Genomic DNA, 12,888 nt, shown 5'->3' with positions numbered 1-12,888 from the left:
TTGGTGTAAGTAGTAGCTTAAATGTTTGTAACCTTGGACCCTTGAGTTAATTCTTTTTTTGTTGTAGCCCACCACACCTTTGCCCTATAGGAATGCAACTTTATCCAATGCTTTTTAGGAGGCTGGCGCCTGACTTTAGAATAATCACCTTTAGAGAAAAATAAGTTTCTTAAAATGTTAACAGGCCTCCTGGCCAGAAGATGATGTAAATCATCTAAACTTTTGCATATGATAAGTTTGAAAGCCTGGCTTTGATTAGGATCAGGAACTGCTGTCCTTGTATGACTCTACCCCTTCCCCCATTATCCTCTATGCATAACTTAAGGTATAAAAACTACTTTGAAAAATAAAGTGCGGGCCTTGTTCACCGAAACTTGGTCTCCCCATGTCGTTCTTTCTCTCACCTTCTGGCTGAATTATTTCAGCCTCTTTTCTCCACTGAATTTCCTCACTGAGCTATTCTTATTTCAGCCGCTTTTCTCCACTGAGTTTCCTCACTGAGTTATCCTCATTCTATTACTCTTTATATCCTTAATTAACGTTTAATTAAGCAGTTGTTTCCTGATCCTCGCCGACGCCGTCCCCGCTTCGAATTCCCTGGATCCACCGGGGCTGGACCCCGGCATTTAGTATCTAAAATGTCACACTTTACTTATCAAGTACTGTACCAGTCTACAGACCATAGCTTTCTCATTCCTGTTTATGACCCTTAATGTCTATTATTTTCTAATATCCTTTTGGTTGCAAGTAACAGAAAGCAAACTCCAACAAACTTAGGCAGAAAACCAGGGAGTGGATATTGGGAGGATTCTGGGGTAGCTGATGGGCTTGTAGAGCAGCCAGTTCAGGGGACCCTGGGGACTGCAAGGAACATCTTTGCCATACCGATACAGTCTCTGAATGTCTGTTTCATTTGCTCTGATTTTTTCCATGAGGTTGGAATCACGGTTGCCAGCATCAGCAGGACTCCTCCTATCTGTCTCTCCTGAGAGAAAGTCTGTCTTCCTAGATTCCAACTAGAAAGATCTCAGGTGGTGGTGGTGCTGGTTTAGTCGCTAAGTCGTGTCCAACTCTTGCGACCCCATGGACTTGCCAGGCTCCTTTGTCCGTGGGATTCCATGGAGTGGGCTGCCATTTCCTTCTCCAGAGCTTGGGTGACATTCCCATCTCTCGGGCCAAGCTCTGTGACCAAGGAGCAAGGGGGAGGTCATAGGAGGATTTGGCAGCTCTGCTTCAGAACACGTCAGCAGTATGGAGAGGGTAGAGCGGTTCCCCAGGAGTGAGCGCATTCTCAGGTGATAAGGAACGTCATTCACAATGAAAATTAGAGCTCTGGTTTGAAGCCTTCTGTGGGCTGGCCCTACAAGGCTTTTACTTTCAAATTCGCATTCACCATAGTCTGTTACTTAAGGATTCCTGTTGTCCAGGGACTAATTAGCTGAATTAGACCTGCATTATTAAAATGAGATAACAATAGTTTCATTTGAATTAAAAAGGAAAACATAATATTAGTATCTTTCTTTAAGAGAGCAAAAGACTTTCATCACAACTTAATTAAGGTTAGAACAGCCTGAGGGACCACTGAATACCATTTCCTCCATTTTACCCACTGGCAACTACAGCAAGATGTCTTATCTATGATCTCAGTTGGTAACGGCCAGCTTCTGCTTTAAAGACCAGTGTCTCAACAAATAAGTGCAGCCCACAGACCAGTGTTTGGCATTTGGCTTTACTTTATAAAAATACACAACTTAAATACATATGACACTCTCTATACAAGACATAGACAGCTGTTAGCTTTAACATTTTCCATTATTTCAACAGAAAGCAAATACATAAATTACCTCGTAAGAGCAAAGGGTTTCTTTAGAGACTCTGCATTCCTGGGCCAAGGGCAGACCATCCTGCGGGCAACTGCTGCAGGAAGCTAACCCGAACTGTCCAGCTTTCCAGCGCTTCATTTCACAACACAGCCTTTATTGCACGGCTTCATATTGCACTACTTGTCAGACACGATCTAACTCATCCACACCACAAGTTTAAGCTTTCGTCTCCTCTAGAAATGCTTAATGGAAACACCAACATATAAACATTAATAACTGTCTCTTACAATTGTGCTAGGTACCTATCATGAGAAATATGAACCCCTCTTCCCTTTGCAAAACTTGCAATGGAAGGAGGTTAGCTGCATTTCACGGCTTAATTTCTCTGCAAAATTTCATAAAAATGTAGTCGGACTCAGAGTGAGCTAGACAGAGTGTAGTAGAGAAGGGAGTGACCTTCTAGGGCCCACTGAAATTGCTTAGGGGACAGATACTGACACCCTGTCAAAGGCAATGTGCACACGCCCCCCGCCCCCCTTTCTAACACGAGACCGAAATACCTCCTTCCCCTTGAGATTCTGTCATTGTTCTTTGAGAAATAGGGACCTTATTACTGACTCACAGCAACCAAGGGCTGCCCATTTTCTCTCTTTCAGAAATTTAGCTGCCTTATCTATGGCTCACTTAGTGAACAGTAAATTAGGTACTAGTTTACCAGTATAAAGAAATAATTACCATTTGAGAATTCAATGCAAAAAAAACCCCAAAACAAAACATGCTAAAGTGAGTTTCCTGAGGTAAATGTGAGCCTTAAAGCACAGAGTGCAATCTACAGAATCAGAGCAATTTATCTTGGGAAGCAGCACAACATCTCCAAGTCCGGACTTTACCAAGCACACATTTATGCAAAGAAATAAACGACATTGCTGAAGTAAGAGACACGTTGACAGTTGAGAATATTGATTCAAAAGGAGCCATGAAAGAGGAATGGAGGAACAAAAGGATGGTATATTTTAAAGTTCTTAGGTAGGTTGGCGATTAATTTCAAAAACCTCCAGGGATTTCTAACAAGTTTTTAAAGTGTTCATTCTTGGTGACTCAGATGCAGAAGAAATGGCTTTTCTTGAATAACAGCTGTTCAAACTTCTTGTTCTTTTTTGCAAAAACAAGATTCTGTACAAAATTTTTTTTAGCCATTGAAATTATTCTGCTAGTTGTTACTCTCACTGATGTATTGTGCAATCCTAACTGGCTGAAGAATTTTAATAAGGTTGAACTAAAAAATATACATTTGTACCAAGAATTTAAATTAATGCACAAAGGTCTGTAAAATTTTATATGAAGTTACTTTTCATTGCAGACCAGGCTTCACTTCATTACTTCTTGACATTCTACTCAGGATTATGGAAATCAGAAAAATTCTAGGACCCTGAACCTTTATCTTTCTTTTCTTTCTTTTCCATAAATGAAGTAGTACATGGCCATCCTTAACATTAGTAATCAAGGTGCTGGGAACTGAGCAAGACCTAAGAATCAAGACCAGGCTAAATGTCAACAAGTCACTCATTACATAAGGATGTGAATGGAAGGCCTAGAGAACTCTATCTGCTATAACTGCTCATCTGCACAATGCAGCTGAATGAGGTGACCCATCTAGTGTTTAATGACAGTGATGAAAACTGGCACCGGTTTTTACACAGGGCCACATACACAGGTGAGCTGTCATGTCAATGTGGGCTGACAGCACCATGCACAGTTCCTCACTCATACGACTCTTAAGTTCTGCCACAAGAACAGATCTATGATTGTTACATTGGCCATGATGAAGGCCAACAGCAAAATTAAAACCCTGAAGAACTCTGGCCTGAGTTTTACAGGCCCAGAAGCTAGTTAAAATTAAAAGGCAAGAGGAAAATCCCACAAAAAAAATCATATCTCATATCTCAATTTTACTAAGAAAAAAAGCATTTTTAATATCAAAATGAAAACTCTTACTAGAAAACAATGCTCTGGTTTCCTGAAAACCAGCTCAGTGCTGCCCAAGGACAGCCACACAAAGCGAAGCTGCTCTGGAGAAGGGAAGGGTTCAGTAGGCTGCAGTGGGTTTGAATTAAATGAAAGTGGTTTTTCTTCTCAGGTAGGGTAAGGCGAATGCTACTTGGCAAGCAATATGGGATAGCTGTTTAAAATTCACTGATGGCAAAGTTTCATATACTTTAAAGCCCCAATCAGTGCAGCTTGGTCACAGCGAACAATCTGAGTAACATGAGAGTGATGGTGTAACGCACCACGTGGTGACTCTATTCTGTGAGCTCTGGAAGGAAGGCCGGTCCTGACACTTGATCTTCATCCATCTCTTGGATACTGAGAGAGAGACGATAGCAAGAGAATGGATTTCTCTATGTGAAATTAATTTTCACAATCTGCAGCTTAAAAGTATTACTGATTAGAAATTTGGAACCTAAACAAAAGTAACAAATTCTTCCCACACAGGCCTTAAGATCTCTCCATCCACCACTCAAAGGATCTATACTTGTCTCTGGTCTACCACGTCCCGGCAAAGGCTGCACAGAACAGAGGAGGCAATAGCCGGAAGGTGGGGATTCGAGAAGAGAGACGTGGTGGCAGATGTGGTGCCTTGAGAGACAAGGCAGGAACAGAAGAGGGAAGGGGAGCTCACACTGACGAGGAAGCGAAGGGAGGCCCCCTGTTGAGACGCAACCCTGCCTTTCCCACCTGTCTTGGCAAATGATGCTGCAACAAGGAAACGCATAAGCCTCCTATGGGGGCTCTCCTAGGGCATCAGACACGCCCGTACCAGGCGGGTCAGGCCCTCTGGGAATGTGTGCACAATCCAGTTTGACCTGCAGGCATTTCTGTCTTGGGATCTGACTCCAGACTCCTAGGTGAAGATGCCCCTACAGCTACCAGCACTCCCACGGCCAGGGAAAAGCCTCAGACCCAGGGGCAGGTCTAGCAACAGCCAGTCTACCAGAACCTGCGGCTACCGCCACCTCTACTCTCAGGACTGGCTGGTCTCTCCCCTGGTGATGGAGAAGGAGCACAGACCGAACGTCAAAAAAGGGCCACTCAGCTCAGGATCGCATCACCTTGTTTCACTTCCGAAGGGCTGCCAAGAGTTCATTCATTAATTAAGCAGACTGATGCTTAAAATATCACCTAAGAAACTCATTGTAAAGGGGCAACTTGCTTGTAAGGTCACCACACTTTCAGGGGTTCTGCTATGTCTGCTTCCATTTTGTTTTTTTTCCTCTGATGATGAATGTTTTTTAATAAAGAAAAAGCAAAAGGATCCTCCTATCCTTCTTCCAGAAACTTTGTGGACTTTCCTGAGCAAAGTGCCTAAGTGATGCTATACTGACAGAGCTTACCAACTCATGAGAAAAAAAAAAATCTATCATCATTCAGAAATAGAAAATGAACGACAGTGTATAAGTGGCACTCGGTTCTCTTCATTTTGTCTCTCTGCAAAATGTCTGTGACATGGAAACAGGCAGCCAAATTACTGATTCACAAATGACAGCACGTGAGTGAAAAGGGCTGTAAGAATTTTGTGGAGGAAAAACCCATGTTGGCTATTTACTTCCAGAGAAAGTCTGTTTGGACTCGAGGCCTACACCTGTCTTTTTTTCCTCTTTTCTACTTGATGTTTTTCAGGAGGGCTGTTCGGGCATTCACAACGGCTTTGAAGGCATCTTCACTACCAGGTGCTACACATTTGTCAGGGTGAAGCAGCACAGCAAGTTTCCGATATGCTTTATTGACTTCATCCCTGCAAAGAAAAAGCAGAGCTCTATGTCAGTAGGGAGGTCAGCCCCACCCTCTGCCCACTGCATTTCAGCTGCCTGGATAACAGAACACCTCTTGCAGTAAGCGTATCTGAAATTATCGTGACCCTTTGTCAAAGGTGAGACTAAAGGACTGGGAAACAAACAATGGACAAATAACATGTAACATTCAAGTAGAAAAACAGACAATACAAAGAGTATACAAACGTGATCAACTGAAGATAGACAGTGGTCAGCACCTCCCAGGCATTGGCACTCGGCGAATAATTGCTGATGGAAGCGATGAGGACAAGAGGCCAGCAGGGCAGGCCCCCCTGGAGGAGGACTCTGCAAGAAGATGGGGTTCAGGAATTGATCCAGTGATGGGAAACGCAGAGCCGCAGGGAGAGAACTGGCAGAGGCCAGAGAGGGAACAGAGACCCGGCATGCAGTTCCAGAAGGAAACAGCGGACAAAGTCAGCCAGGGAGCAGGGTCCGTAAGGGAAAGGCCAAAACAACAAAAAAGCTGAATTTGATATACAATAGTAAAAGTAATATTAGTTGCTCAGTTGTGCCCGACTCTTTGCGACCCTATGGCCTGTAGCCCACCAGGCTCCTCTGTCCATGGAATTCTCCAGGCAAGAATACTGGAGTGGGTGGCCGTTCCCTTCTTCAGAGGATCTTCCCCACCCAGGGATCGAACCCAAGTCTCTTGCATCTCTTGCATGAGCAGGCAGATTCTTTACCACTGTGCCACCTGGGAAGCCCCAAAAGCCACCAATTAACTTTACGCTACAAGGTCATCTGAATTTCGTCAGGTGTTTAAAGCATCCTCAGTAACACCTGTCAAATCAAGGGTGACCAATAACTGTCTCCCTCTTCCCATCCCTGGTGGCTCAGAGGTTAAAGCGTCTGCCTGGAATGCGGGAGACCCAGGTTCAATCCCTGGGTTGGGAAGATCCCCTGGAGAAGGAAATGGCAACCCACTCCGGTACTCTTGCCTGGAGAATCCCATGGAGCGAGGAGCCTAGTAGGCTACAGTCCATGGGGTTGCAAAGAGTCGGACATGACTGAGCAACTTCACTTTCTTCCCATCCCCTTTTCTCTTCTTAACCTGAAGACATGCTAGGAGACCAAAATGTAGAAGAGATACTTAATGTTGTTGATGCTGATAAGGCAAAGTTTTGAGATGTACTATTTTCCTTTTCTGGGAATCAAGGTGAAAAAGTAGAGAGGGAGAAGCATAGGGAGGAAAGCTATGGTGCAAAATAAAAAGATCTGAGAACTCCAATAATATGCATCGTAACAGTACTATTATAGAGTTAAAAGTGAGATAACAATTGAGAGTTCTTAGGAGAGTAGACTCCAAAAGTTCTAATCACAAGGAAAAAACATTTTTTTTCTTTATCTCTATGAGATGATGAATGTTCACTAAACTTATTTTGGTAATTGTTTCACAACGTATGTAAGTTAAATCATCATGCTATTCACCTTAACCTTATACAGTGTTGTATGTCAATTATATTTCAATAAGACTGGGGGAAAAGTTACATAGTCATACTAGGTAATGATTTATTTCTTTCATGAAGAGTAGTGATTGTATTTATTTTTCTCCAAAATAATTATTTTGGCTAAAATAAAATAATTTAATACAAATACACTCAGATGAGGAACTACAATGATTTTTGAGAGACACAGAGTCAGAGACAGGAAGACACACAGGGTTCAGGGTCAATTCTACCACTAACTCCTGGAGTCCCTGACTGTGTTTTTAGTTTCCCTGAGTCCCAGTTTTCCCACTTATGAAATGAACTGTTTCAACAAGTTGATTGCTAACATTCTTTCTTTTTCAAAAATTCTATGCTTTAAGAATTCTCTTTTGTGATTATATGTGTATATATTGAGGTTACATTTGTTTCTAGACTCTTGGTCAACAAAAGCAGAGCATACCATTTCAAAAGGTACTCACACAACAGACACACGACATAGTTCCCACACCAGGCGACTGTGCCCTCTACTTCCCTTCTTTGGTACTCGCTTAATTCGGTGAGGGAGTAGTGTTAAGCAGCCTGTTTCCACACATCTTCACATGTCTAGCCCATTACAAGAAGGCACCACACTGTGTTCTGATGGCCGCAGGCAGCACTAGTGCCTGAGAGCGCCGCTTACCTTGAGGCCCCAGGCTTGACTCCCAGCATGTCCCAACTGTCCTTACTACTTCGAATTCTGCGAATGGCGTCCGCTTGCTCTTTGGTGAAACTAGCACTGCTATTTGTGTTAGGACGTTTTCCGCCGTTTTCGCATAAATCAACTATGGATAGATAAAAGGTCTGCAAAAAGAAAACACATCCCAGAGGAGAACTGATTTGGGGAAAATAGGAATTCTTTCTAGGCATCAACTTAAAGAACTTTACTATAATCCAATAACTTAAAATTCACAATAAAGCAAACATACATTTTCTCTTTTATACTAATCATATATGTAGAACATATATGTATATTATATATATATTTAAGCACACAAAAAGTATAAGAATTTAAATGGCTTATGATCCTACTCTCAGATAGTCATACTTGAGATTACAAACTAGTATACAAATATTATTAGAAAAATTCAAATAGTAGAAGAAGTGTAAAATGAAAACTATCTCCCTGCCCCTCGAGTTCCTCTCCTTGGGGTAAACCACTGTTAATCATTTTTTCAGTATCCTTCCAGAATAATTTTCTCTCAGTACCAGTACACATATCCAAGCCCAAAGTATTTACATAAAAGAGAGCAGATTAAACACACTGCTGAGCACCTTGTAACTTTTTTCACATAATAATAAATCTTAGAATCTTTTTCTAGCTGCATATAGACGCTTTCTTCCTCCCTTTTAATGACTGTTCAGTACTCCACTGTGTGACTGACTGTACTCATAATTTAGTCAATCAACTCCTATTCTTGGACAGGTCAATTGTTTCCAGTTTTGTGTCACACGCTATGTCACACAGTGCTTTAGGGAATATTTTTTTACGGGCACATATCTCTGCACACTTGTGGGGATACTGTTTCAGAATAAATTTCTGAAAGCAAAACTGCTGAATAAAAGTGTGTGTGCATTTTACTTTCTGATTTTGACAACTGTCATACAAAAAGGCTATACCAGTTTATACTCCCATCACAGTGAATGGAAATGCCTACTTCCCCATACTCTTTTCAATACTGGGCATTATCATTGGACTTTACTTCCATCACCAGTCACATCCACAACTGGGTGTTGTTTTTGCTTTGGCTCTGTCTCTTCATTCTTTCTGGAGTTATTTCTCCAGTGATCTCCAGTAGCATACTGGGCACCTACTAACCTGAGGAATTCATCTTTCATTGTCCTATCTTTTTGCCCTTTCATACGGTTCATGGGGTTGTCAAGGTGTTGGAGAAGACTCTTGAGAGTCCCTTGGACAGCAAGGAGATCCAACCAGTCTATCCCAAAGGAAACATCGTCCTGAATATTCATTGGAAGGACTGATGCTGAAGCTGAAGCTCCAATACTTTGGTCACCTGATGCAAAGAACTGACTCATTAGAAAAGACCCTGATGCTGGGAAAGATTGAAGGCAGGAAGAGAAGGGGATGACAGAGAATGAGGTGGCTGGATGGCATCACCAACTCAATGGACATGAGTTTGAGTAGGCTCTGGGAATTGGTGATGGACAGGGAAACCTGGTGTGCTGCAGTCCACGGGGTCGCAAAGAGTCAGACACGACTGAGTGACTGAACTGACTTTTAAATTGACTTATCTCCTCATCCCTCCATTTTTAAAAATCTCCCTTCCCCTTTTCTTGAAATCTTGGCTGCACCCCGAGGAATGTGGGACCTTATTTTCCTGACCAGGGATCAAACTTGTGACCCTTACACTGGAAGGTGGAGTCTCAACCACTGGACCTCCAGGGAAATCGTTTCTCCTTTTTTGTTCAGCTATTTCTATAGTTCCTATTATCATCTAAAATTTTTTCTCTTTGACTCCTCTTTCTTATCTCCAGTATCAGCTAATCGACTTGGCAACCTAAACAAGAAACCCTGACATGTGAAAAGGGGTGTCAAAGGAAAAGCTGCTAGATACCAAGACAAGAGAAGTGCTGACTTAGTTTTAGTCTATCTTAATATTACTCTGTGCTAACAGTGTTAAGATAAAACCAAGGTCCTTCCTGACATAAAGTGTCTATTAAGTAATAGGAAACAAAGAAAGTATTTATTAAACTGAACCAGCAGGAAAGTACTACTTCTAAGTACTTATAGAATTGTTTTATTATACTCTTTATTAGCCTTCAAAAAAAAAAAAAAAAAGACGAATTATTCACTAATTCTACCCTGAAGTGAAGTAAAGTGAAGTCACTTAGTCGTGTCCGACTCTTTGCGACCCCATGGACTGTAGCACACCAGGCTCCTCCATCCATGAGATTCTCCAGGCAAGAATACTGGAGTGGGTTGCCATTTCCTTCTCCAGGGGATATTCCCAACCCAGGGATCAAACCCGGGTCTCCTGCATTGTAGGCAGACGCTTTACCATCTGAGCTACCAGGGAAGCCCAATTCTACCCTAGATTTATCTAAAAAATAAAAGCAACCTAATAGGGAACATAGTTTCCAGATGTTTGCCTGTGCTTATGTATCAGTAAGGTTTTCTACTAGTCTATAAGTTAACCTAAAATATAAACCCTCACAAATTTCTGAGGGATTTATTCATAACAAGTAATGTAATGAAGGCCAGCTGTGGTGTGATATACAGAATACTGGAATTGAAGTCAAAAGTCTCTTCAAACTCCTTGTCTGAGTGCCAGCCATGTTGGAATCATGGGAACATCCTGCCAAACAACTATAATAGTAAATATATAAGGCAACTCTTTTCAGGTAGTGGACAAGTGTAAGACTGCTCCTTTGTCTTCTAAGTCCATTTCCTACCATGTCACAAAGTGCTGGGGTCTAAGAAGACACAAAGTCCCACTGAGCTAAGGAGGCAGAGGTCAGAGCTTGATGATGCTGAAGTGGCTGGAATCTGCAGAGCGGGCCCTTGGATAGGAGGGAGCTGGGCCCCAAGAAGTCCATGTGGGGGTTCCCTACTAGTTTGCAGCTGTCGGCTAGGCTCTATATGCACAGGATGAAATCACCTGAGGCTTACCAGATGACTATTGAGAGATTGAGAACAGAACTGACTAGTGGTGTGAGGAGAAGAGCCATCCTGGGGATACTAGAGTTTGGCTCTAGTGAGAGAGACTCCCTGGAGACAGACTCATGAGAAGGGGAAAGACTCAATAGTGAGAGAGATTCATGAGAGTTAAGAGACCTCCTTAACACCTCATTAATACCCCTGGCATCCAGCTGAGATGCCACAAAAAGGATATGCCTTAGGAGTTAGACTCAGCCTAACAAAACCTAAAACCAAGAATCGACAAGATCTGCAAGAGGGACAGAACTTGGAGGCTGAGTCCTGCTAAATTAGATAAGAAGAGTTTTGAACACACTTTGGGCTTCCTTCTGAGCCTTACTATTAAAGCAAAAGAGTGAAGCCTACACAAATTCAGTATAATCTGTCAATAACTGAACTGCCTGCTGAACCAAAAATCAACATTCCTCTGAGGAAAATAAACAAACTGAGTCTCTACAGTGTATTATCTACAATGTCTGGTGTTAAATAAAAAGTCACTACTCATACAAAGAAACAATAATGTGATCCATAGTCAGGAAAAAAAGTAGTCCATAGAAATTGAACCCAAGATGGTTCAGATATTGAACAAAAACTGTAAAGCAGCTATTATAAATTTCAAAGAGATTAAGAAAAATATGTTCAAAATGAGTAAAGAGAGAATCTCAGCAGAAAACTGGGAACTATACAAAATAATCAAATGCAAATTCTAGAACTGGAAAGCCGTGAATTGAAAACTTCACTTGGTAGATTTAACAAATTGAAATCAGATCAATAGAGATTATGCAATCTAAAAGACAGAGGAAAAATGGAAAAAAAATAGTCTCAAGGACTACAGGAAAACTCAAATATCTTTAAAGTGCTGAAAGACATTTAAGAGTTAAGTGCTGAAAGACATTGAGACAGTTACTTATACCTCTTGGACAAATCACTACTACTCTTGGATGTCTCATATCTGAAATGAGAATGATACCTGCCACACACTGTTAAGAGTCTCAAATGAGATGAAACAGGTAAACTTCTCCAGAATTGTAAAGTACTATTCAAATGGTTAAGTATCATTACTGTACACATATTGGTACATACTCACATAGGTCTATGTACTTAAAGGACTAGAAAATTGGCAAAACAGCATCAACCATGTTTGGTCTTGAAATAGAAGCTACTGATGCCAAATTCAGTCTGTCAGCCAAGGATGAAACCTGTCTTCTAGTAGGAGGGATGACATCTTGTGAGAAGGAGATTCAGTACAAGTGATTAAATGAAATCCCACTCGGTAATTAAGAACAACTCTTTATAGTATAGCTACATTATTTAAAATGCTAAAAATTCCTAAAATATCAGATATATTCATAAGAAAAAATGCATTATTCATGCCACCACTTACTTCCAAATGAAACTAGAATTAAGAGTTGACTCTAATTTGTTGTTTAGGCTCCCCTTAAAATGATTCAAGATTATTAAGTTCTAAAAGTGAATGAAAGTCACTCAGTCGTGTCTGACTCTTTGCGACCCCATGGACTATACAGTCCATGGAATTCTCTAGGCCAGAATACTGGAGTGGGTAGCCTTTCCCTTCTCCAGGGGATCTTCCCAACCCAGGGATTGAACCCAGGTCTCCGCATTGTAGGCAGGTTCTTCACCAGCTGAGTCACAAGGGAAGCCCAAGTTCTAAAAAGTGACCATCTATTCAGGTTGCATCCTTCTACTGCCTACTTGATCGGTGAGACAGAACTTTTACATATGACCCGCTGATTCTGCAATGATAGTCTCCTGGTCTCTAACTGCACCCACAGGGCTACAAAATAAGATTATATTAGCTATGGCAAGGCAATTTTGCCAAAGTAATACTTTCATTTGATTATGCATATAAATATAACCAAACATGGTTTTAAAGAAAATCTTTCTCCCATTTAAGTAAGTATATAATAAGTGTTATTAAACTTGATGATCAGAGGAATCACCTAGAGAGGTTTTTTAAAATCAAGATTCCTCAGCTCCAACAAAACATTAAGTTTCCAGTGGACCTGGAGCCCAGCAATTTGTATTTTGAAGAATTTCCCCAGTAATTCTGATAAGTAGATAATTCTGATCTA

The 12,888-nt window shown here is 41.4% G+C and overlaps 1 protein-coding gene and 1 non-coding gene across 2 annotated transcripts in view; one reads left to right on the top strand and one right to left on the bottom strand.

Annotated features, from left to right (window-relative positions):
- Window positions 1-1,713: 1,713 nt before the first annotated feature.
- The window catches only part of DNAJC27 (DnaJ heat shock protein family (Hsp40) member C27), a 34,282-nt gene continuing 23,107 nt past the window's right edge, over window positions 1,714-12,888 (bottom strand). Inside the window, exons 6-7 of the mRNA XM_055540766.1 lie at window positions 7,781-7,941; window positions 1,714-5,616 (exon numbers count right to left, since the gene is read on the bottom strand). Coding sequence (XP_055396741.1) covers window positions 5,484-5,616; window positions 7,781-7,941 — 294 coding nt within the window. The 3' untranslated portion in view covers window positions 1,714-5,483. The remainder of the gene's footprint in view (window positions 5,617-7,780; window positions 7,942-12,888) is intronic.
- Window positions 6,497-6,568, top strand: TRNAS-GGA (transfer RNA serine (anticodon GGA)). Its single transcript has one exon. It is a non-coding gene; the product is annotated as a tRNA-Ser (tRNA).

This window comes from Bubalus kerabau, chromosome 11, assembly GCF_029407905.1.
Source record: "Bubalus kerabau isolate K-KA32 ecotype Philippines breed swamp buffalo chromosome 11, PCC_UOA_SB_1v2, whole genome shotgun sequence".
In the NCBI taxonomy this organism is placed as follows: domain Eukaryota; kingdom Metazoa; phylum Chordata; class Mammalia; order Artiodactyla; family Bovidae; genus Bubalus; species Bubalus kerabau.
Note: the sequence above shows the minus strand (reverse complement) of the source record. Positions and strands in the feature narration are given on the sequence as shown.